Source organism: Panonychus citri, unplaced genomic scaffold (assembly GCF_014898815.1).
Source record: "Panonychus citri isolate SS breed McGregor unplaced genomic scaffold, ASM1489881v1 Contig00109, whole genome shotgun sequence".
NCBI lineage: Eukaryota > Metazoa > Arthropoda > Arachnida > Trombidiformes > Tetranychidae > Panonychus > Panonychus citri.
In genome coordinates this window covers 352,337-377,624 of record NW_026515514.1, presented here as the reverse complement: position 1 = coordinate 377,624, position 25,288 = coordinate 352,337, and the positions used below count along the sequence as shown (strand labels likewise).

The following is a 25,288-nucleotide window of genomic DNA, read 5'->3' as shown; positions in this document are numbered from 1 at the left end:
ACTCAACTTTATGGTTATTGTTAGTTAATCAAAACTAATAGAAAACTGTGTTAACAATAGTTGTTGATTATCAAACAACAATTAACCTTGCAACTTTGTCGTTCGCGTTGTTTTTCATTTCCACTCAAGGAAATATTAATTGTTTGAAATTGGTTCATGAATGAGTAATTCAACAATTAATTAAACAATTAATTGAATTGAAAAAAAGGTCGGAAATGATTATTGATGATATTGGTTCAAGGATTATTCTTTCAAATCATTTATCGAATTACCATATTCGGTTTAGAAATTAATCTCTCTTGATTAGGTGAATTAAAGTTTTGTGATTAATTTGATTTCACCTGATTGTCTGAGGAGATACTTTTAGCATCATATTTACAATTTTTACAGGAAAACATTTCATTATATCAAATTAAATTATGATAGGAACAGTTGATTTCATTCATGGCTTTTTGTTTCAACTTTAAATTGATTGTGAATAATTTAAATTGTTAGTTGATCATATTAGAGTTCAGTGCTCATCTCGTGTAGTTGTAATGGATTATTTTTCAATGGATAACCATTGGTAATCTTTGATGATGGATTAATCTAAGAAGAGAGAAATAAAAATAAAAAAGAAATTGATTAGTCAACATAATTTACTGATTGTTTCTTCTAAACAGTAAATGTTTAAGTTGATTTCTGGTGCTTTATGAGTGATTTAATTACCTGACTTGTAAAATAAGTTGTTGTACTTGGTGGACTTTGAAATGTAACGCGAGGTTGTTGATAAACAGGTTGATCATAATGAGATTCCAGATTAGATTGTCGGCTGATTAAGTGAAAAAAAAAGATTCGAATGGTTAAAAACAATTGATTATCCGATATTTTATATTACTTTTATTCATATTACTTACTTTGTAGATTGATAGATAGCATTAGAATCATAATTATGCTGTTGAATCATTTCATCATTTAGATTATAACGATCTAGATAAGTGTCATTAACAATCGTTCTGGCTCGATCATTGTATTGAACATTTTGGTGACTATTTTGATGTCCATTATATTGTCCATTGTCCATAATAGGTTGAATAACTTGATTCCTTGATTGTTGCAAATCAATATTTGGATTCATCATTTGACCAATGTTATTTATATTTTCACCATTCACGCGTTGGTAAATTTGATTATTATATTGAGCTAAATTACCATTTACAGCCGATCCATTAACATTAGGTGCATGTTGACCATTGTACATGTTGACCTCGTAGGTTTTTCCATTTAAATAATAACCATCGTATTGACCATTAACCATGTCAGCTGTATATTCACCGTAACCTGATGAACTGATACTATTATTGGGCTTGAGGACACCTCGAGGGACACCATATTGATTTGGTACAAACGACCCTTGACTTGAGTAACTAGTATTTCCATGGATTTCATCATTAGTTGATTTGGCATCTGAACTTCCAGAGTTTTGTCTAGAAAAATAATTAGACAATCAGTATCGATTATGTTATTAAAATGATAAATCTTACTTTAAATGCGTCTTAGCGAGGTCATATTTTGCTCTACCCGAATTAGGTGAATAACGAATTTTAAATAGTCTTGAATTATCGGTTCTATTAAAAGAATAAAAGTAAATTAGTAAATTAATTGTTCAGGTAAATGAGTAAAAAAAAGATTCTTACTCGACTCTTGTATAGTTGATGTTGCGTTTGTCTTCTTCAGTCGGAATGATTAAATCATATTCGATGTGCTTCTTAATTTCTTGAGGAATCAAATCTTTTTTCTTTCTCATTCGATTGACTGTTCCATCTGATTGCATTTCATTTTCATTTCCAACCAGTTGATTGTGATAGGAATTGGTAACCATTTGATTATTTCGTTGGGTGTAATCTCTTGTCTGAGCTGTTTGAGCCATGGTTGATCTTGAGATTCCAATTGACTGTAAACCAGATTCTTGTGCTTCCATCTGACGTCTTTGAATCTCTTTCCATTGTTGCTCTGAATCGACCATAGTGAAATTTGCTTCACTACAACACTTTCGCCGACGACGGTGTCTTCGTCTCGATGAATCAGATTCATTTCCACTTTCATCTCCACTTTTTCGACTTTTACATCGATGATGATGAGAATTGGTACTACGACTTGAATGATGGGAATGTCTTGAAGATTTTGAACATCGAGAAACTTCAGATTCAGCGTCTGAAGCTCTTCCACTTCTAGAATAGCCTCTATTGATGGAAGAAGATGAATTCCTTCGGTGATGATGATGATGATGATGATGACTATTGTTTGTTTGACCGCTGATCACGGAAGAGGTGCGATGATTGTTAAGAATCACACTATTGCGTGTTGAATGAGGTGAAACATCACCACAACTTGAGAATAAGCCTCTGAAAAAAAGTAGAAAATAATACAATTAGACTATTAATGTTATTATTGAATGATTATCATTAAATTGTCGTCAGATGATTGAATCATTTAAGAGAGTGTGACTGATTAAATGAATCAATCACGAAACAACAAGGCTTAAAAAAAGCTCATCCAAGATGATGGAGAATGATGAAAAAAGTGAGATTAAGAAATTAAGGTAATTGACAATTTAATCTCGATTCAAGGTAAAGCGCAATCACTTAATCGGAAATGATGTGATGTTCCCACACTTTTACTCAGTTTACTGATCCATTGAAAGAGAGAGACATCAATGTTTATCCGGTTTCATGTGAGCTGATAAGTTACTTATCCGATTCAGTAAGTCACAATCCATTATCTTAATTAATGTTCATGTGGTTGGTAAACTATTGACTGGCTTAAATTAAATTATTTACAATTAGTAGATTTGCTTACTTTTGATTTGGGTTCTCCCAGGGAGCTGATCTTATACTTTTCGGTGAATCATTAACCGTCAATGCACCAGGAACTGATGTTGATCGGTAAATAACAGGTTGAGCGATGTGTCTACCTGAAGCAACTACGATATTTGATTGTCCATCTAATTGAATATTTTTATCGGTCAAAGAATCTTCTTTGTAGACTTGAGCTGAAAAGAAAATAAATAATAACAATTGTAAGAATTTTTCAATTTAGATTCAAAATAGAAGATCAGGTAACCGTGAGAAACATTGGACTCTTTCTTTATCTGACTTTTCCCTCTTTCTTTTTTTTTGTAGGTCTACCAAAAAGACGGACACAAAAAAAGCAAATTGACCTCAAGTGAAGCCCCTCGGATAACCTTTAGATTGTTGCTTTGTTGAAAAATTTTACCTGAATATTATTGACATTAAGGATAACCTCTAATTCCGACATTGACCTGACCCTTGAAACTTGCAAAATCGTGAAACATTTCATTTGAATATAATAATTATATTCAAATTAAATTTGTCAACAAGTTAACACTAAATTAATTATCATTATAAAATATCAATTGTGTCTATTGAAATGATTTATACTTTTAAAAGTTTTAACAGGTAAATAAATTGCTGTTTTCTCAACTAAATTGTTATGACAATGAAATGTAATGAATGATTGTTTAAATAATGAGAATACAGTTAATTATGTATGAAAACTCATTATTAGGATTAACATGTGAATCTTTTCATGTAAGATAATAATCTGAACTGAATGATAAAGATTACACACCTTAATTAGAAGCAAATTGTATAATAGATTAACAATGAAACAATATAACAATTAAAAATTGTTTGTGTTTCATTTAAGAATGACAATTAAAAATGGTTTACCTGTAGAACCATCAGGCTGACGACGTTGATATCTTCGACTAGGAACTCTAACAATAACAGGGGATGGACGATCTCGAGTATTTAAACTTCGATTGAGTTCATCTTTGTTAAAAGATCTTCTAGAATATCTGAATCGTGAGGTGAATCCAGCGAAACGATTATTGGTTGGATTAAGGCGATCTCGATTCTGTGTTAATCTGAAAAATTCTTGATGCTCAGTACAACATTTCCATAGGTGTTTACATGCTTGTTTAGATGGTAATTCGAATCCATATGTATTGTTTTCATTCTGAATGTTTATGAGAGAACAAGGAAAAAGAAAAAATTTGATTAATTATTATTTTTTGAGTTAATTATTGTTTGTAATTATAATCAACCTTGAAATGACACTTTTCTTATCCAATTAACCATAAACTGCCCATGAAATGTTAACGGATTTCATGATGATAATGACTGATGATGAATGAGATGATTTTTAACCAACTATTGTTTTTCTAATTCCAAATATTTTCCTCATCATTTGTTAAAACATCATCATCATCATCATCCTAATCCATTAAAATTATCCAAATACAATTTGTAATTGTTGTAAATCTGTAAATGATTATAACCATTTGAGAATAACAATTACCTTGATATTGGATAATCTAAACTCTTTTAAACCTCACGCCTTTTTTAATCCAATTTAATGAACAACTTTTAATCTCAACTATTAAAATGAAAGTGGGTAGAGTTCAGTTCTACTGGTTGATCGGTTTGTTCTTAAATTGTTCATGATGGATTGTAGAAATCAGTTGATTATTGTGATTGATTAATAAGGAATTTGATGGAAAGAAAGAGAAAGAGAAGAAAAAATAGAGGGAAGATAAATGAGAAAGAAGATGAAGAAAGAGAAAATAAGAGGGGAAAATGGCCTGCGGCCAGTACAATAAGAGAAAACTTGTTTTTTGAAAAGATAGAGAGAGAGAGAGAAAAAAGAAAATAAAAAAAGAGATGATGATGGCGAAGACTCTGAGCGTGAGAGCCAAGAAAGAAAGAGCGTGAGACTATTACTTACATTTTTTTCAACAACTTGAAGCATGAAGTATTTATCCTTTCTGTAGATTTTGACAATCCTTGGCCTGTAATGATTAAGAATAAAAGAAGATTAACAAGTTAATTGAGAACAATTTAAATTATATTTTAGTCTGATTGTGTTTTATGTAATTACAATCAGAATATAATGAATAATAACTGCAAAATCGATAATTTCATCATTAACTTAAATGGTGATAGGCGTTTCTATAAGCAAAAAAAAACCACAACAATTATATTGTAACAATTATACATTTTTACTCATGTTTTTGTTTCTTCATTTCCTTTGAGATTTTGTTGTTGGTGTTGATTTATAAACAATTGAAAGTTTATTGTTATACTTACCAAAAGTAATTTCCGACTTTGGATTTATTTCGAAGAACGATAACTCCACTAGGTGTTAGCCCGAGAAAATATTCGACATTATCTTCGCCCAAAACTGGATGTAAATCGGCTCCATACAAATCGAGCCATTTAACTTTGTCAAGAAAATTAATCTCAGCAGCGGCTGGAACTTGGCCCGATAGGGTTTTATGTAAGGCGATCACTCGATCCTCCAATTCTGGTGTTTGATTAGCAATGAATCTAAATTCAGAAACGTAGCCAGGTTGATGTCGATGTGGATCATAATCGCCAAGTTCAGATTGAACTGCATAGGCAAATAATTGAACCAGCAAATCGTTGGGAGCAGGTAGTCGAGATTGCACAATGTCTTGTTTGATTTGAAGAAAAAATTGATACCTGTTGATAAGCATAAAACAATCGATTAGATTCATTCTAACTTTACTTTTTCATCATCATCATGGTAGTGGGCAAAAAAGGGAAAACAAGTAAGTTCATTGTTAACTATCACTTGAAGATTGGCGGAGAATAGAATAGAAGGAAAAAAAAGAGAGAAAGGTAATGACCCTCACAAATTTTGAATCAACACCTTCAAGCCAATCAGATTAATTAAAGGAACAATTGAATAAACAACTGAATAAACTAATTGGAAGCATAGACAAAAAACAACAACAGTTAACAAGAAAACATCAAGTAATTAATATGATAATTAGGGTGTTAATGAGAAGATGATGATGTTAATTAAATTGATAAGGACGATGAGGTAAAAAGATGGAGACTGAAAGTACCTGGTGATTTCTTCAAGCAGTTTACAAGGATCAGAAGCATAAAATTTAACACCGAAATAAAATGTCAGCGGATTAATATTTTTCACTTGTTTAACTATATTTTTAGTTGAATCCAACCAACAGGCTTGTCCATTTGTACCAATGAAACGAAGGCCAAAATAAACTGTTTCAAGAAGATTTAAGTGTTTAAAGACAATTTCCAATAAATCTTGCCCTTTAGAGGAATCGGATATTTCTTGAATTAATTCAGTTTCATCGAGAAGAACAATTTTACAATGATAAGTTCGCCTTTTCTCTGAGCCGCCAAAACACTTCATCACTTTTTCTTCTTCTCTCTTTCTTACAAAACAAAACAAAAAGAAAAAGCAAAGAAAAGAAAAGAAAAACGAAAAACGAAAAATTCTCCAAAAAGAACAAAATGACAACCAGGAAAACTGAACAATCAAGTAACAAAACTTAGTAAATCCAAATAATCGTGTGGAACAGATAAAAACACCTTCAATATTTACACAGTTACACGAACAATCAACAAAAACTCAGGTAAAAATTAATTAAAACAAGAAAATGAAACAAAAAACAAGACGAAAAAGGTAAGTAAATGACTAACTAAATGAACCAAAATGAAGGTTCATTTACCTGACCAGGTTTGAAAAGAAAAGAAAAGAAAAACTTGTCCACTTGTTGCTCCATCTTTCGTTTATTAGCATAACCGAAACTCTTGAAACCGAATGTGCTTCCATCTGTTATCCGATAAACTTAATATTCTTACAGAATTTTTTTCCACAAATAAATTGATCAATTGATTTAATCATTTGCATTATTCTTATCCAATACAAAAAGATTAATAATGTGTACGAACAAGTTCACTTTAAATGTGAACACATTATCATACACGAAGATGAAACGAAAATTGAAATTCCTCATGAAATATATTCGCTATATTTTCCCTCAAATTAGCAATTAGATGATCAACTAAATTCTCATGGTTTGTTTTTTCTCACCTTCTTTCTAAACATTTACTATTAATATCTTCTAGTATCGAGTAAATATCTTGTTAGGAATTAATTTTTTCTCCAAGTAATTAGCATGATAATGATGATCCACAACAACAAGAAGCGTTTCAAAGCATTCAAATCAATTGATGAGTCCAATTGAAAGTTTGTAAAAAGTTTTTCAAACTAATTTGAAAAGAGAGAGAAAAAAACTTAAGTTTTTCCATCAGAGATTTCAGTTGATTGCTTGATCCTTGGTGCTTTTGGTGTGTTGAACTTGGACTTGGATGATAATTAGTAAGAAAAGGGAGGATCTTCCATATGGTTCCAACCGAAAATCCAAAAACCCTTCCAAATGCAATAGAAAATCAAATGGATAACTAATATTGGACGAAGAAAAGAACAGCCTGAAAGACTCAAATTTCCTTTCAAATTTTCTCTCTTTCTTTCTTTCTTTTTACTCTTTCGACTTTATCCTCATCATCTACTAGGCCTTTTCTTCCGAAAGTCATCATCATAATCATCATCTTCCTCTTTCTTCTTCTGCGCATTTCGACTAATCCATCTTTCCTCATCATCTCTTCATCTTCTCATTGGCATCATTTTCCGTCCGAATCATCATCATCTTCATCATCACTTTTCTCTATTTTCTTTTCTCTCTCTCTCTCTCTTGTAACTATTAATATTTACCAAGAGCTTCTGAATATCACAATTAACTTAAAATCTTTAAATTATTGTTAATCTCAAGTTATGATTAGATTGTAAATGATCAAAAAAATAATCATCTTCGAGTAACTTGAATCAATTGTGTTCATAATCTTAAAACTGTTAAAGTTGTTTCAAAGTTAATTGTTGTTACTTAACTAGTAATAGATTAACAATCAACCAAAAGGAGAAAGGTAATGATAACCTTATCCTTTAATCAGTTAATTGTTAATAATAATGTTCAGTGTTTGTGATAATCAAAATCAAAGATGACCAGTTAATTGTGTTAACCAAAAGCAATTGAGAGACCTTCAAAATCAGTAATTTGTTTACATTTACTTTAACTTGTTAACTTATTTTCAAATGTTTACTTTAATTTAAAAATGTTAAATCAATTGATTTACTTGATTGGATTAAATTATCTTACCCTGTTAACGGTTAACAGTTATTCACATCATTCATTTCAAGATTATCATAAAAATGATCACATTGGCATAAGCCACACACTAAACAGTGAATCACAATTAGTTAATTCTCCTTCTCATCATCATTATAATCATCGGATAATCCGAAACATTGATCCAGTTAATATCAATAATAATAATCATCATGATGATCCAAGAAAACTATCAAACCTCAAAGTGGATTCTCATTTATCTTCAGGTAAAATTTGAATGTTTAACATTAACTATTAACCATTAATACAAATTGATTAACTTTCATTAAAATGATTAACTTTCTGATTGATGAATGAGACATGATAATGTTAATACAAACATGATGGTCACGCTTATGAATGAATTAATAATATAAGCTTAAAGTTAACCAACCATAAGGTCCTTTGAGTGGGTGGTCCTGAATTCTAGTAACGGCCAAAAATTGTAACAACTTCCGGTCAGTCAAAGTATGAAAATGCAAAAATAACGCAAATTGACCTTAAAATATACAATTTTAACCATTTGTTTCACTTTTTCCTCTCTCTCTCTCTCTCTCTCTCCTCATCTTCATCTTCCTAATAAATGTAGTTTACTAATGCATTTAATTTATGGATTCAACTTATGCTCTTTCTTCATCCTCATCTTTTCCTCTTCCTCTTAATCATCTTTTAGCTTGTCTATTTCCTCCCAAATCAATTACCAATCATGATCACGAAATAAACAATCAATATGATTGAAACAATTTCGTTTTCATCATGTTCTGCATTCGATAACCAAGAACCAATACCTTTCCAATTTTCTCTCAATTTTCTCCCAAATTTTCATAATTTTCTCCAAAAACTATCACCATATCCATGGAACTTATGAAAAATAATTAGCTAATACTCAATGGAATTGAAGTTGTAGTTGTAATTAATTTGAATTATGTTGATCACAAAGAGATTAGTTAAGTTAAGTGATGAAGATGAAGATGAATAGTAATACAAAGTAAGAGATTAAGATTATTCTGTAAAAGGAGAATCTCGAAGAAGATGAAGATGAAGAAGAAGAAGACAAAAAATATTCTTAAAGTTCCATAAACTTAAGAGATGTGAAAAAGAAAAGACATCTAATTATATCTTCTTCCACATCTTTTTTATCTTCCTCCTTCTCTGCCCTCGCCTTTTCTCATCTCATAATAATCATCATCTTCATCCTCATCATCATCTTCTTCTTCTTCTTGTTAACAGTATCTTTCTATGGGTCCAGCTATATTTGGATTCCTATGGAGGAATCAAGAGATTCAACCAAGATCTTTTTCCGTTTTAAAACCCATCGTACTGATGCTTTCCTATTCCTCGCTTCTGGTCCCAAAGATTATTGTCTAATCACAATTTCCAATGGAAACATCAATGTGAGTATTTCCATTGTTCAATCTAACACCGATCAGGCAATTCACATGATCATATGGGAACAATTTAGCTGATCAATATTGTATTTTATTGATATTGACATGAACATCATACCCAAATTGTGTGTTTGTAGCAATTAAAACTTTAAATTGTTTACATGATTACTTATTTTCAACCTACTCTGGTTAAGATGAATTTTGGGTTTTGTTTGTTTCTTGTTGATTACAATTCTCATAATTATTGGTATTACAATGAAGAAATGATTACATTTACTGTGTATTATTATTGTCTAATTAGATACGAATTAATTTGGGCTCTGGTGAAGAGGTTGTTAATGGACCGAATGACCTTAAATTAAATGATCTACTTTGGCACGAGGTTGACCTGGAACGTAAACAAAGTGACCTCGTGTTAACTATTGATAAAATTCACATTAAACATTATACAATTAAGGGTCGATTCTTTGAATTAAACATTAATTATGGTCTTTACATTGGTGGCCTGGGTAATTTCACTGAACTTTTTCTTGGTAACATGATCAATTTTCGTGGTTGTATTGATCAGTTTACTTTCAATGGAATTGATGTTTTCTCATCATCAATACGTTCCTATGGATTTTTAAAAGATGTATCAAGAGATTGTTCAACTGATTTCGATTCAATTTCTACAATTACAAATTCTAATCAATCTTTAACATTTCTCGGTGAAAATTCATACCTAACATTACCTTCAGATCTTACTGATCATCGAACTGGTGGAAATATTTATTTCGAATTGAAAACTTCCCAATCAACATCATCGATATTATTTTACAAAACTGGACTCGAAAATTATGCCTCTGATTTTGTTGCCATCGAATTGACCAATGGACTGATTCAGTTAACTGCTAACGATGGAAGTGGCCTAATTATCGTTACGTCAGATTATCAGGTTAACAATTCGGTGGCCAATGGTCACTGGCATTCAGTTAATGTAACATTTAAACCCGATTATTATGAGATTGTTGTTGATGGAAGAAGTAAAAAAGTTTCTTCTCATCAAAGTGATTCCCGTTATTATGATTTTATTAGTGACCTTTATATTGGTGGAATTGATGTTTCAAAGATCTTAATTGCTTCTCAACAAGGATTAAAATCATTTCTATCCGATTCAAGTGATACAAGTTTCAAAGGTTGTATTCGTAATGTTCAAATTAATTCAGTTCCAATGGGACAAAGGCAAATACTTATTAGTAAAGGAGTCCATTCAAACTGTAACTGGGATTATCCTTGTCTAGTATCATCACCCTGTATTGATGGATCAACCTGTCTACAGGAAGGATTTAGTTCATTTCGTTGTTTCTGTGAATCAACTAATTGTATTGCAATCAATTCATCCTCATCCTCATCATCAAATGATCTAATGCCATCAACCCAATCAAATTTATCTTCTTCCTCATCACTAATCACCATTGAGCCTTTGACAGTTTTAGAAGGTAAAAGTGAACAATTAACCGTTAAAAATATTCAATTTAATAGTAAATTGTTTGGATTTAAACTTGGAATCAATGGTGTTTTCTCAATTAAACATAATCCCTCTCATGGAGCACTTCTTATTGATCGTTATTCAATTGGACCTTCATCTTCATCGGCCGATAATACCTTCACTTATACTGAACTTAATTCAGGTTCAGTTCGTTATACTCATGATGGAAGTGAAACAATCAATGATTCAATTACATTGGCACTTAATCTACAATCTAAATCATTTCAACTTCCAAGTTTTCTTGAAAATCTATTGGAAACAATTATCCTTCCAATTAAAATAATCCCTGTTAATGATATTCCTAAAGTTCATACAGGAATTGAAAGTGATACTAATTCAGATTCAAATGATTTAATAACAATGGCTCGATTTACAAAACTTTGCTTAACTAATCAGATACTCAATTCATCTGATTCTGATAATTCAGATTCTGATTTAACCTATGGAGTGATAACACTTTACTCATGCCCTGATTGTTACATTGAGTCAACTGATAATCCATCAATTGGATTAACTAATTTCACTCAAGCTGATGTTAATCAACTTAAAATTTTCTTTGTCCATTCACCAGCAATTAACACAGAGACCAAATCATCTTCGATAAAAATTGTTCTATCATTGACCGATAATCCATCTCAAGATAATCCACCCATGGAAATGATGATAGAAATTCATTTATTTGATTTAACACTAATTCAACTGTATAACACTGGTTGTTTAGTTAATTACAATGATTCTGTTATATTAACGAGAAACAATTTATCCTTTACAACGAATGCTAATTCAACAAATTATCAAACTTTCGAGTTGAGATATAAGATAATTAAGATACCCGATTACGGAATGATTCAGAAACTCCGACCTAATGGTCAATGGATTAACGTTAGTTACTTTAATCAGAAACAATTAAATGAAGGTAAGGTTCGTTATCTTCATTTAATTGGTCAACCAACGATTGATTCAGTTTCATTTCAAATCAGTGTAATCGGAAGTAAAGTTACTTCAAGAATTGAATTTAAAATTGTATTCATACCAATGGTTATTTCAACAACAACAACACCAACACCAACACCAACACCAACATCGACAATATCATCATTATCAACGATTAAGAAACCAATGAAATCAATTGACCATCGGTCATCAAATCATATCATCTTAAGTGACAATGATTTACATTTCACAACTGAATCCCGATCAATTATTCCTGAACAATTATTGGTAATAACAACAAGTCAATTACTGGTCATTGCCATTTGTGTATTAACATCAATTGGATTATGTTTATTACTTATGATGATTAAATTACTTACATTTGGTAAAACAAAAGAGTCAAACAATTTAAGCTCATCAAAAGTTACGTCAAAAAGATGCGGATCAACTAATAATAATAATAATCATCATATTGATCGTGATGGTGATGAAGATGATGAAGATGAGGATGATGAAGATCGTCATCTAAATTCAAGTGAAAACAATTCAATACCTGATGGGATGTTGATGATTGATGATTCGGGAAGAGGCAGTTTACCTTATGATAGAGCATCAACAGTTATGTCCGATTTGAATCCATATTTACCCAATATAATTAACAATCCACCGTCGATTAGTACTAATTGTGGATCAATACGAAGCATAACTGCAACTCCAGTTTCAACTTTCGGAAGAGGTTAGTAAATCAATTAACTTTAATTATTATCAACAATCAATTCTTAACTAATAACATGATAACCATAAAGTTACTTTGTTACAAGTAATTGAATCGGAAACTCATCAACTTTTTTTTTGTCATCAATTTCCTAAGAAAATTAGATGAGAATTAAATTATCATCAACATTGCATGATAATGATGATGATGATGATGATCAAGGATTATGATTAAGAGATTGATTGTTGTTAGTGATTCTAATTTCACTAATTGTTACTGTTGGACTTTCCTTACTAATGGTTGGGGTTTTTGTTTCTTGTTTCCAATTGCAGGACATTTTTTTCATACAACAACATCACCTAAATTTGATAATGATAATCAATTAGATTCAAGGCAAGGGAATCCATTTCCTCTTCCGCCTCCTTCATTATATTATGGTGTTGATTCACTCGAAGAGGGTCAACGAATTGTTCAACCTCATCTCTGCTCTTTTCATGCTAAAACTTTACAACGATCATCACCACGAACAACAATTGTCACCTCACCAAGTTTATCGGAATCAAATAATTTACTGTTATTATCAAGTCCAAATTCATCATCATCATGTTTACCACCATCATCACCAACATCATCATCACAACAACAACAACAACAACCACAATTACCTCAATCACAGTTACTTCCTCCACCTCCTCCATCATTATCCCCACCTTTACATGAACAGGGTGATAATCAATCTAATGATGAAAACAATTTATCACATGAATCAAATATCTCAGGTATTCATAGTAATTCAATGAATACCTTGGGTAATAATCTGATTCATTCTGGAAATATCTCAATATTAGATGGAGATGAAATTAATCATTGGAATCACTCATCGCAAGGTAATATTTTATTACATGATAATGAAACAATTTACCCTGATTCTTATCCTTACAATCAATTAAATCAAAATCATAATTCAAATTCTCATCATCATTTAATATCATGTCATCAACATCATCCTAATTATTCAAGTGCTTTTACTGATTACTCTTTAAATCATAAATTGTCAACTTTACCATCAACACCAAAATCAAAATCAAATCGTCAACAGCAGCAGCAACAACAACAACAATCAAGACTATGGATTTAATTGTTCATTTGATTATCCTAATGATTATCATTATCTTTTGTATTTTGATAATAAAACTTTTCATACTCTTTACAATCTAACCGATTTTTTTGTAATTATCTTTTTTCCTTCTCGTAAATTAGCAAATTATTTAGGTTAATCTAATTGTCGATTATCATTGTAACTTAAATTATTAGAAATTAACATTTAATTGTAAATAAATTCTGTACTTCCTGCTAATTGTATTACTAATATTCAATTAGTTTCAACTAATAAAAACTGTTCATTAACTTATTCCCAATTATAATTGTTTCATTTTTTTTTTCATTCTAGATTAATTACTTTAAATCAATTACCATTTCTGTTGTACACAATTAAAGATGACAATTTTATTGATTATTACAAAATGATTACAATCAATTATCATTAAAGTTAAAACTTTGTTGATGAATGAAAGTTTCAAACTTCAATTTGATTAATACTTATACTTGTAACTTTTTTATTTGTCATCAAGTTAATTAATTATTACAACGACATGTTACAGATTATGAAAGCAAAAACAAAAAACAATTAACTATTTTGGCAAATTACTTACGATTTACTATTAATAGAATCAAATTAATTAATCACCAAAGAGAAACCGAAAAGAATGAAAAAAAAATTAATAACTTTACTATCTCATAAGAAATAATCTCTCTCAAAATCATATGAAGAACTTAATTGAATTAAATATTCTAAAATTGAAAATACAATTTAATCACTAATCACTATAATAGTTAATGAAAAATAATTAACATCCTAATTAGTTAATAAGAAAAAACGATTGTTCGAATTTTCGAAAAAACCGCCAAATCAGTTTTTCTTCCAAACATTTGGTGTCGCCACTGGAAAAGAACAACAAATGAACTCAGATTGTTGAGAATTAAATTTGTTACTTTTAATTTAATTTTCAACTTTAATTTATTTTCCGTTATTCCGTGAATTCAATTAACTAATGTATTGTTATTAATTGTTATTAACGTATTGTTATTGATTAATCCGTAATACCATGGAATTAACTGGATTACATATTAATATTGAAATAGTTTCATTTCTAATCAATTGTTGACTCTTTTTATTGACAGGGAAAAGTCAAAAAAAAGAGAGTGATTATGATTCTGGTTAATTGTGTTGGTTAAACATCACTAACGGTACTTTTTCAGTATCTTGTCTCTAAATTGATTGTGACAATTTGCTTATTTAAAGTCAATTACCTATTCTAACAAGTTTTTATTCCCATGGATAGAATAGAATAGAATAGAATTAACAAAAACAATTATTTTCTCTTACTCAAAGTGTCTTCAAAATCTGCTTCTTTTATCATCATCATCATCACATTAATATTATTCCTTTATTAACAATTTTAATTAATTGATTTAATTACTATTGTTACTATTATCTGCTTAGTATCTTAATCCTGCCCAAAATTGATACCAATTTGTGACAATTAATAATTTAACCTTTTCTATTGCCTCTTGTAAATAACGTTGCTACTAAATCGTAAAATTATTTATTTATTTTCACAAATGATGATTTTTATTTCATCAAATTTGCTAACAATTTTTGCTTTAATCATATTCTTTTGCTATAAATCACATCAACTGCCTTTAATATCATCATATTCAACTGGTCATTCTGGTATCGGTCAAATATTGGATAGTAGATCTGGTGATGTTTCAGTGAGTATATAAATTGAAATAATCAACTTAATTCAGTTGATTCATGTAATCATGTTTAAGAAAACAACTTTTATTTTTCCATCTTGATTGATAAGTCATATATTACTTGTCATCAATGTAACTCAATTAATCTATCTTATTATTCATATTAATCAGTTTTCCATGTCAATCACCGCAAGTTATTAAGTTAACTACAGAATAATATCCTATGATTAACGTTAATTTAATCTTAATCATTGACGAATCCTTGATTGTAGTTGTTGACGATTCGTTGACTCTCCAAATTATCTGTCAAAAACTTATTAAAACTCAATTAGATTCATAGATGATGAATTAACGTGTTAATTTCTAGACATTTTCTCTAAAACAATCAACTTATTATCTTATCCAAATTAACCTTTGTATCCCTTAATTGTTAGCTACCTGAATTAATTTACTCTCGTAGTTAATTAATTTCAACTGATTGACTTGCGAAAAAAAAACTTCATTCAACTCAGTTGAGAGAAAGGTTCTAATCAACAATTCGATAGCCACTTAAATCATCAACGATAACAAATGAGACCGACTAATTAACTTGATTGTAAACTGTTTGAAGATGTTTATTGTTACACAATTAGCTGAAAGTACTTAACTAGAAATCTAATTACGATTATTTATCTTTTGATAGGGTTAATTATAAACGATAGAGTTTCGAATGAGTTTTGAAAATTTGCGAAAAAATTGATTAACTAATTAAACTTTTCTTCTCGTCTCTTAATTTAAAGGATTTTCTTGTAAAATTTGGATACATACCCAAGGATGATACTCGAGCTGGATCAATACGAAGTAGTGATTATCTGCGAAATGCAATTAAGGAAATGCAAAGATTTGCCGGTTTACCTGTTACTGGAATAGCGGATGAAGCAACAATTAATTTAACGAAAAAACCACGTTGTGGTCTACCTGATTTCTTTCCACTAGATCATATTCGTAATCGAGTTAAAAGATACTCATTGAAAGGACCCAAATGGGATAAATTGGCATTAACGTGGAGGTAATTTGTTACTCGAATTGATGAGAAGGAGATTATCTTTTTGCTTTTTCATTCAATAGCCAAACTCAAAATCTCTAAATGTCTTAACACATTTGATCTCCATCACCAAAGATTTTCAAAAGGTTCAGTTTCATTCTGAGTTCTGGTTTAAAAATAGAATCTTATGTATCTACTATTCCCCATGAACCGTATCAGTGGATCTTCACTTTCTTACCCTCGTCTTTTTCATTTTATTTATTTAATTCTCTCTCTCTCTCTCTCTCTCTCTCTCTTTTCGTCTCAAGAGGCTTCAATTTAAATCTTTTTTTCCTTGTTCAGATTTTCTTGACACCAAGAGATTCATCATGTAAATGAAATTCACAACCAGAGATCATCTAAAACATGATTAATGTATTCCATTTAGCAATTTGATTATATTTTCCAATTTCAATAGTTTCTTACACTGACCCTATCATGATTTTCATGATATTAGTTCATTGACCTTTGTAACTGGTTCCAAATTTTGATGTATCTAATTTGTTCCTGAAAATTTCACTTTGATGGAATAACAATGAAACCAGAATTTCACCCTTTTCATGATATTAGTTTGATGATGATGATGATGAATATTTATATGATAGATTTCTTGATATTTTCTTGGAACACTCATCATTTAATCACAAATGATTACGTTAATTGCCTGTAAACTTCCTAGAAAAAAAGTCATACTCAGTTACCCTTCAATTGAGATAATTTCTCTCTCAGTTTCCGTCTCACCTTCCATCCGCTTTCAACGGAACTTTATGTATAACGAATTGTAAACTTTTCGTACATATGTTTTCTCTTTGTTCCTGTTTAATTACTATAACTTTTCCATCTTCATGATTAGAAAAGCGAAATTCAATTAGCAATTAGTTCATTAACTATCAATATCTCAGTTTGATTTTCTAATCAAAGTTTTCTCTTATAAAATTCGTTGAGCATTTAAATAACTACGAATAACTTTTTGGCCTTAATGTCTCGTTCTCAGTTATCTGTCAATCAATGATTGTCAAGGTTAACATAAAGCTGATGGTTAAAAGTGATAAACTTGATTATCTGTATCAATTTTCATCCAACATCTTTTGGACATAATTCAAGTTTCCAAAAGTTATCTTGATGTTGGGTTAGTCATTTCCGGTTTCCTTGTCTCCTATTTCAATAACACTTCATCATGTGTTAGACTTTTGTAACTTATATCACAGAAAACAATCAATTGATTAACTGATAGTACAATTTGGATAACCGTATATTATTCAAATTGTATTATCCTGTTTTTGTTTGTCAATCAAATTGTAATCAATTATCATCATTATTATTATTACTTTTGGTTTTGATTTTACAACTTTTCATAGCAACAATTAACTTATTTAATCCATTGATTGGTTGTTGATCTCTAATTGTGATGATAGAGATAAACAAAGATATCGAGATATACTTTTCATTGATCAATAGGATTTACTACTTGTTGATATTATCGATCCAAACGAGGAAAACTTATTTTTTGAACATTCGAAAGTTTCGTTTATTTAAATGTTTCTTTTCGTCTTTTCCACAGATTCAATGGTTCTCGACCCGATACTCTGGATGAAGGTTCATTGTACCAGGAAATAACTCGAGCTCTTGACCTGTGGAGTGCACATTCGAAGTTGGACTTTCACCGTTCTCGAGCCATCGATGCCGACATTATAATCTCCTTTTTCAGTCGAGATCATGGTGATAACATGTCTTTCGATGGTAGAGGAAATGTTCTAGCTCATGCTTTCTTTCCCGGCCCTGGTTTGGGTGGTGATGCTCATTTCGATGCTGATGAAAAATGGATTCGTAGTGGGATTAAAGATCCTGATGGTAAGTTAATTAGCAGCGACAATTAAGATCACAACTTTACTCAGTAAAATAACCAAACACATGAAAAAGTATGAACACTTTTACCAATCAACTTTTTATTATGATTGATTGTTAATCTACAATTAGTAAACAATAGATATTATATTTCTCGTTGAATAATTAATTATTATCACATTATTTTGCGATGATTATTAATCATCTCAATTTGACAATAATCTACTAATCTAACATACAATTTACTAGTATTTTCAATCATTATAATTAATTGAAATTATGGATCAACCAATTAGCTAATATTACGTTTTTTGGTTTACCTGATTACGATCACAATTAAGGTGGACAGTTGAGTTTTCTCAATTTATCCAATCAGTTTATCACTTAAACCATGAAGAATTGATAATCCACAATTAACCAATATATTTATATTAATTAATTGCTTTTCTTTTACTGACCAACCCATAAATAGCCAATCGTCTATTGACCTGAAGTAATTAAAGCTTCAATCTATTGATTTAAAATGTCATTTTTGTCAATACAATTTCATCATTTGAAATATTGGCTTCTAAAAATGATAATCTTATTAGTTACAGTTAGTTGATTCAGCAATTTACTGATCCTTCAAACGATGATCATCAGTAAACTTACTAATTATCAACCATATACAATTAGTTATTTTCACTTTTCCTATTGAAATTAATTTTGATTATTCTCATTAAAAAAGTTGCCAAGTTCCTTAACTCATGATTACATGATGATTTACATGAATTACTCGATAAATTAACTGTACTAATTACTAAAAATTTTTCTTTTTCTCTTAATTCTTATTTAGGTGTTGGTCTTTTCGGTGTTGCTGCTCATGAATTTGGACACTCATTGGGATTATCTCATTCATCGGTTGTTGACTCACTCATGTTCCCTTATTACAGAGATATTAGTTATGATTTTGCTCTTCCACAAGATGATATTAACGGGATTCAAGAACTTTATGGAGCTCGACTCGATGATAATAATCCCTGGTCTACCCCAAGGCCACCGCGACCTCGCCCCACATCACCAAGGCCAAGTTCTACTACGATCAAGCCGATAGTTCCCTCAATATGTAGCACTGATTTCGATGCTGTTGCCTCAATTCGAGAAGAAATTTTCTTTTTCAAAGATAGAGTAAGAATCGATATTGATTCTGTTTACTCTTTCAATTGATGAAATTCTCATGACAAAACTAAACATTATTATTACATAATAACACTGATAGAGATCAATCAATCAATAATTAGCTTACTTTTCAATTCTCATTATGTCTTGAGGCTTGAAACTATCCAAATAATAGTGATTATTGTTTGTTTTAATTTAGATTAGTTCGAAATAGAAAATAATTATCACATTGAAATTCGTTGAACTGATAATCCATCAAGTTTACATATTCTTAAAGTTTTCTTAAAGTTAAACTAATGTTCTGATAGGGAACGAATCAAAATAAACAATAATCACAACTCTCTTTTTCTATCCTTCTCTCCATCAATAATTGTAATTATGTCTACAATTTATTAATTGTTTACTTTATTCTCTCTTATATAGTATTTTTGGAGATTATATGAGAATAGAAGTTTGGAAAGGAATTATGCTGTTCCGATCGATGTTTTTTTCCGTGATCTTCCATCAAATTTTACGAAAATAGATGCAGTATATGAACGATCAATTGATGGTAAATTTTTATTCTTTATTGGTAAGTTAATTGCGAATCGAATAAAAATCTAACATGGAAAATTTAAAACTAATAACTTTTCTAATTTCTCTCTAAAATTAAAGGTAACCAATATTGGCTATTCGATAATAATAATCTAGAAAGAGGTTACCCAAGGCCTCTTTATACCCTTGGATTACCTGTAGATCTTAAATCAATTGATGCTATGACAAAATGGGGATACAATGGACTAATTTATATATTTTCTGGTGAACAATATTGGCGATTTGATGAAAGAACCAATAGAGTTGAACTTGATTATCCCAGAGGAATGAAAATTTGGAAAGGTGTACCAACCCATTTAGATGCTGCAACTCACTGGCCAAAAAATGGTTAGTTTTTTTTTTCATAACCATTGAAATAATATAACACATAATACAAGGTTTAGTGAATGAGAGAGCGAGATGATGATGAAGATGAGAGTGAGTGAGAGAAAGAGAGAGAGAGAAAAGCAATCAAGGTAAGAAAAAAAAATAAGATATCAAACTGGTTCCTGGTTTAGGCTCAGTGTTGCAGTTTGTAAACGCTTCAAATTGAAGTTCATAATTTGCAGGCTCAATCAATACTTAGGGCGTAATTTTTACCAGCCCAACAACAACAACAAAAACAAGAAGGGCAAGATAAGTTTCATCAGGGCCACAATCATTTTTTTCGTTGTGTTATGTTTCTTACCAAATTGTTAACCTTAAATTGCAATTGCAATTTAACTTTAATACTGTCAAGGTTTACATGCCACTAAGAGATTACTAAATTTACTCCAATCAACGTTCCCTTATAATAGTATATATACTAGTATATGTAGTTAATTTGACTGTTTCTTCAATTGCAATTATCTTTATCTCTTAATAGTTTTCTACTAACTTTCTCTCTCAGTCTCTCTCTCTCTCTCTCTCTCTTATTCATCTCTTCAAGCTTGCGATGTTGTTAATTTTCCCCTAATCTTGATTTATGTGTAATTATGTTTAAGCTGAATTTTCATCGTGTACGGTTGTTGATTAATCCTGTCATCAACAACTCATTAAGAGATTATTAAAAAAAAAGGAATATATTTTTTCAATGGATTATATTAATTGACAAGAATATAAATGTTGTTATACTAACTTTGTTTTTCTTATTCTTCTTAAAGGGAGAACTTATTTTTTCAAAGGACGAGGATTCTGGCAATTTGATGATCGAACCATGTCCGTTATTCCCGATTCTCCGCAATCAACGATTCATTTTTGGTTCGAATTTTGTAAAAATGAAGAATATCCCGATTTAAATTTCGAATCTTCAAGCGAACCCTCAATTCGAGATGCAAATGGTTCACCCTCTTCATTAATTCTGATTACATTTTCATACTTTGCTTGTCTCCTCATGATGCTCAGTCTTTTATTTATATTTAATTACAGTGTAAATATAAGTTGATTAAGATACAATTATTATTGTTATTGTAGTTAATCTAATCTCATTGTATCAATCATCACATACGATTATATAATAATTTATATTTACAGATGAAAAAGTTATCATAAGTTAATCATCATCTTATTAATATTGATCAACAATCAATTGATAACAAGATAATCAATTTGTATACTCAATTTGTTATTAATTATGGAAAACCTAATTGTAACCATGACCAAAGTTTTTTTTTGTAAAGAATCAATTTCGTTAATTGAAAACAATGAATTAATTTATTTTTCTTATTATTATTATTATTTCTTCAATCTGATAATTTACATCAATCAAATCTCTCAGCGTGATTACAATTTATTACAATTAACATGATCTTAATACTGTTACTTGTTATTAGAAAATGGAAATATTTAATTGTTGGTTTACTTAAGTTGTTAAAATTGATTCTTTTGTGTTAATATGTTGATTCTGTTTTCAGTTATTGATTCAATTACTCGAACAGTGAGATTATCATAATTAAGATAAATTGAGTTACATTGATTGTGAGCCGATAAATTAAATTGCGATTGGAAATAGTTTTCAATTGCTGTTATCATTTCAGGGCAATCATCTGGTGATATTAATTGTTGACAGTTTTTCAAACAATCGTAACCATCATTACCTTTGTAGAGAAACAATTTAGTGATGAGCCGATATTTTCCAGTTAATTTTAATTGTTGACCATTGATTGTGAGTGATTGTGGATCAATACGATCACCGGAAGGTTTTTTAGGATCAAATGAGAATCGAAGTCCTGAAACTTGAGGGAATCTGCCCTCTAATCGAGGCCAAAGGGAGACACCATTTTCGAGCGCTCTCCAGATCGTTGTACCGGAGACGGAAATTAGAACCATAGTTCCCGGGGTTGGTAAAATGTTGATCAAATCTTTCAGATGAATCGGCCCTGGTTCGTGAATCTGATCTGATCTGAATGTTCCTGAATGAATGATGGCACAATCAGCTCGAACCGATGAACACATTATATCAGCAATTAAATTGCCCAAATTAGTCTCTTGCCGACGGATTGACATAAATCTACCATCAAGTGGACAATTAGTAAATCCAATTATGTTATCCAATTGTTGATCAATATTCAATTTAAAACATTCCAATTGACCTTTCAACTGTTCATCTTGCGTAAATTTAGAGGTCACATCTATTAATTGATGGTTCAATTGAACAGAATCCAGATTGAAATTCAGATTAATTGTAGAAAAGTTTTTAAAATCAGTTCCTGATTTAATTATGAAAACATCGTTGACTTTCATAGATTGACAAACATGATCATGTCCACCCAAGATTAAATTGATTCCAGGTACTTGATTAGCTAATCTAATATCATTCGGATTTCGCATGTGAGTCAAAGCGATAATATAATCAACCTTTTCCTATGATGAGATTAACAGACAATCAAAAAGGACAATTAACCCAATACAAGATAATCAACCATATCGATAATCAAATTTACCTTATATTTCAAATGATAGATGAGCTTTCTGCCAATATCAACGAAATCGTTATACTTTATATCATCCGGATTAACGGTGGACAATATACTAATCCATTCACGTTCAACTAATCCAATTAACCCAAACTAAATTATCACAATGTGAATGTGTAAAAAGAAAAGTTAATTAGTTTCTAAATGTAATCAGTTTTGTGTGGAAAATTTTATTGGTTACAATTTAAACTATCCGCCTATTGAACGTAGATGATTAAATTTGATTGACAATAATCATGATAATAATGATTAATCTAATTAGCTTGAAATTGTCTATGGTGCAAATTTACAACATTGTGATGACAATTAACAGTATAACTTAAAGTGTAAATAATAACAATAATGTTAAGTCATCAACCTTTTTGCCTTGTTGGTAAATTGCCAAAGTCTTTTAACAATTAAATTAACAGATTATATTTCAAACCACAATTAGTACTTACGATTAGTATTTCAACAGATTAATTTAATCTGAAACCTGAAAAACTAACATGAACGAGATATAAACTTATCAAGATTAAAGATTAGATTAAATTAACAAATTGATTTAAGAGAATTTAATTCCACTAATTAGCTAAATTGTAAGAAAGTTTCGTAAGTTAAATTTTAAGAGGAAAAGTTAATTCAATAAATGATAAACATTGAACACAATTTACAATTAAATTGATTTACCTTTTTACCAGAATTTTCAATTACATGATAAACTTTGGTTCCAGCGATTTCAACTCCATCAGGATAAGTTACATTACTTAATAACCAAGGGAAATTAGTTTGTTTAATTAACTTTGTTAAAACGTCAATCCCATAATCTAATGAAATTGGTAAACAATTAACAATTAATTATGATTAACTTTCATCTAGACTAATTAACTTACCAAAATCATGATTACCTACAACTGCACAATCAACTTGACAGCCATTTAAAACTGGAATCATTTGTTTACCTTTGGTGAATTTACTTACTAGAAATGGACACAAATTAATAATAACAATTAACTGACCACAATTTAACTAATTGTTACAATTAAAAGACTCACATAAAGATGGGCCCAAACAATCACCACTGAACAGAGTTAAAGTTGATTTAGTTTTAAATGATTGTAATGCTGATTTAAATCTCGCTGCTCCACCAATTGGCTCAACATTGTGCTCATCGATATTGTAAACATCATTGAAATGGTTAATTGTTACTTGATTAACTGATTGTAAATTAAACATTTTTCATTAAATCATTAATTGGATGAAGGTTCACTTGTAATTGTTTTGAAAATCAACCAAAGTAACAAGACTATTTATATTTTTTTCAATCAAATCTACTAATCAATTGGATGAATCAATAACATATAGATTGTTGATTTAATGATTGATTGTTGATAATTTAATTATCAAACTGTGTTTATTTGATGATTTACTTACCAAGTTTCAATTACAATCAAGATGAGATCTGACAAACTTGAGCCTTGATTAAAATGAATCAAATCATATTGATGATGATTGTTGAAGTTGTAGTTACGAATTGATTTTAAACAATTAAATTAAATTTTGATTTCTCATTTTTTTTCATCTTAATTTGGTTGATTAATATCAATCAATTTCCGTTGAAATTGCAATCTCATTCGGTGTTTGATTCTTGATTTTATTGATTGTTTTTGATTACAAGTCTCTGTTGTTTATTAAATTGCTCGGAAAAACAATCAAGATAATTTTCATTTTTTTATGATGTTTAACTTGATTGCCTAGTTAATTGTTCCGAGGAAATGATTTCATCATGTTTACACCAGAAACTCATATATAAGGAAATATCTTCAGCAATTTACTCTGATCATAAATTAATGATTAACGATAGAGAAATCAATTGATTCCAATGATTAAATCATAATCACAATTAATTGAGAAAGAGCCATCTATTGGTATTAGTCACAGTTTCTTAAATTGTTGTTGACAATTAACTTTGATTGTAGGTGAATCAAGTGAAACCCTTAAGACACAATGAATGAGATGAACAGATTAGTTTCCATTATTATTATTACTCGGAAAATTGATAATAATGGTTATATTAATCACGAGAAAATCATCTGAACAATTACCCTGAACTTTTTTTTGTTTATCTCAAAGTTTTTACAACTTTCGCCATCTTTTTGCCTAAATTGTGGCTCCTTTTTTATATATATCCACTTTCATTATTAACCATTAACTATCAACAAGATTTACTAAATTAAGTGAAAATAATAATACACTTACTCAAG

General features: G+C 29.9%; 4 protein-coding genes across 4 annotated transcripts; 2 read left to right on the top strand and 2 right to left on the bottom strand.

Annotated features, from left to right (window-relative positions):
• Window positions 1–188: 188 nt before the first annotated feature.
• Window positions 189–6,574, bottom strand: LOC128389694 (band 4.1-like protein 4). Its single transcript, XM_053349323.1, has 10 exons — window positions 5,936–6,574; window positions 5,151–5,546; window positions 4,789–4,852; window positions 3,732–4,020; window positions 2,839–3,031; window positions 1,677–2,384; window positions 1,524–1,607; window positions 897–1,466; window positions 709–811; window positions 189–588 (listed from the first exon to the last, which is right to left on the bottom strand). Exons 1-10 carry the CDS (start codon window positions 6,250–6,252, stop codon window positions 505–507), a joined length of 2,808 nt encoding a protein of 935 aa, XP_053205298.1. The 5' UTR covers window positions 6,253–6,574; the 3' UTR covers window positions 189–504.
• Window positions 6,575–7,550: 976 nt separating this feature from the next.
• LOC128389604 (chondroitin sulfate proteoglycan 4-like) lies at window positions 7,551–14,043 on the top strand. Its single transcript, XM_053349215.1, has 4 exons — window positions 7,551–8,295; window positions 9,299–9,462; window positions 9,758–12,653; window positions 12,965–14,043. The coding sequence occupies exons 1-4, from the start codon at window positions 8,016–8,018 to the stop codon at window positions 13,768–13,770; spliced, it is 4,146 nt and encodes a 1,381-aa protein (XP_053205190.1). The 5' UTR covers window positions 7,551–8,015; the 3' UTR covers window positions 13,771–14,043.
• A 637-nt stretch (window positions 14,044–14,680) lies between these two features.
• On the top strand, window positions 14,681–21,717 carry LOC128389601 (matrix metalloproteinase-2-like). Its single transcript, XM_053349213.1, has 7 exons — window positions 14,681–15,467; window positions 16,232–16,500; window positions 18,077–18,366; window positions 19,196–19,527; window positions 19,942–20,089; window positions 20,173–20,439; window positions 21,234–21,717. The coding sequence occupies exons 1-7, from the start codon at window positions 15,315–15,317 to the stop codon at window positions 21,512–21,514; spliced, it is 1,740 nt and encodes a 579-aa protein (XP_053205188.1). The 5' UTR covers window positions 14,681–15,314; the 3' UTR covers window positions 21,515–21,717.
• Window positions 21,718–21,791: 74 nt separating this feature from the next.
• Window positions 21,792–24,417, bottom strand: LOC128389602 (trifunctional nucleotide phosphoesterase protein YfkN-like). The gene is made up of 5 exons (XM_053349214.1): window positions 24,080–24,417; window positions 23,918–24,004; window positions 23,715–23,851; window positions 23,013–23,138; window positions 21,792–22,932 (listed from the first exon to the last, which is right to left on the bottom strand). Exons 1-5 carry the CDS (start codon window positions 24,258–24,260, stop codon window positions 21,940–21,942), a joined length of 1,524 nt encoding a protein of 507 aa, XP_053205189.1. The 5' UTR covers window positions 24,261–24,417; the 3' UTR covers window positions 21,792–21,939.
• Window positions 24,418–25,288: the final 871 nt, after the last annotated feature.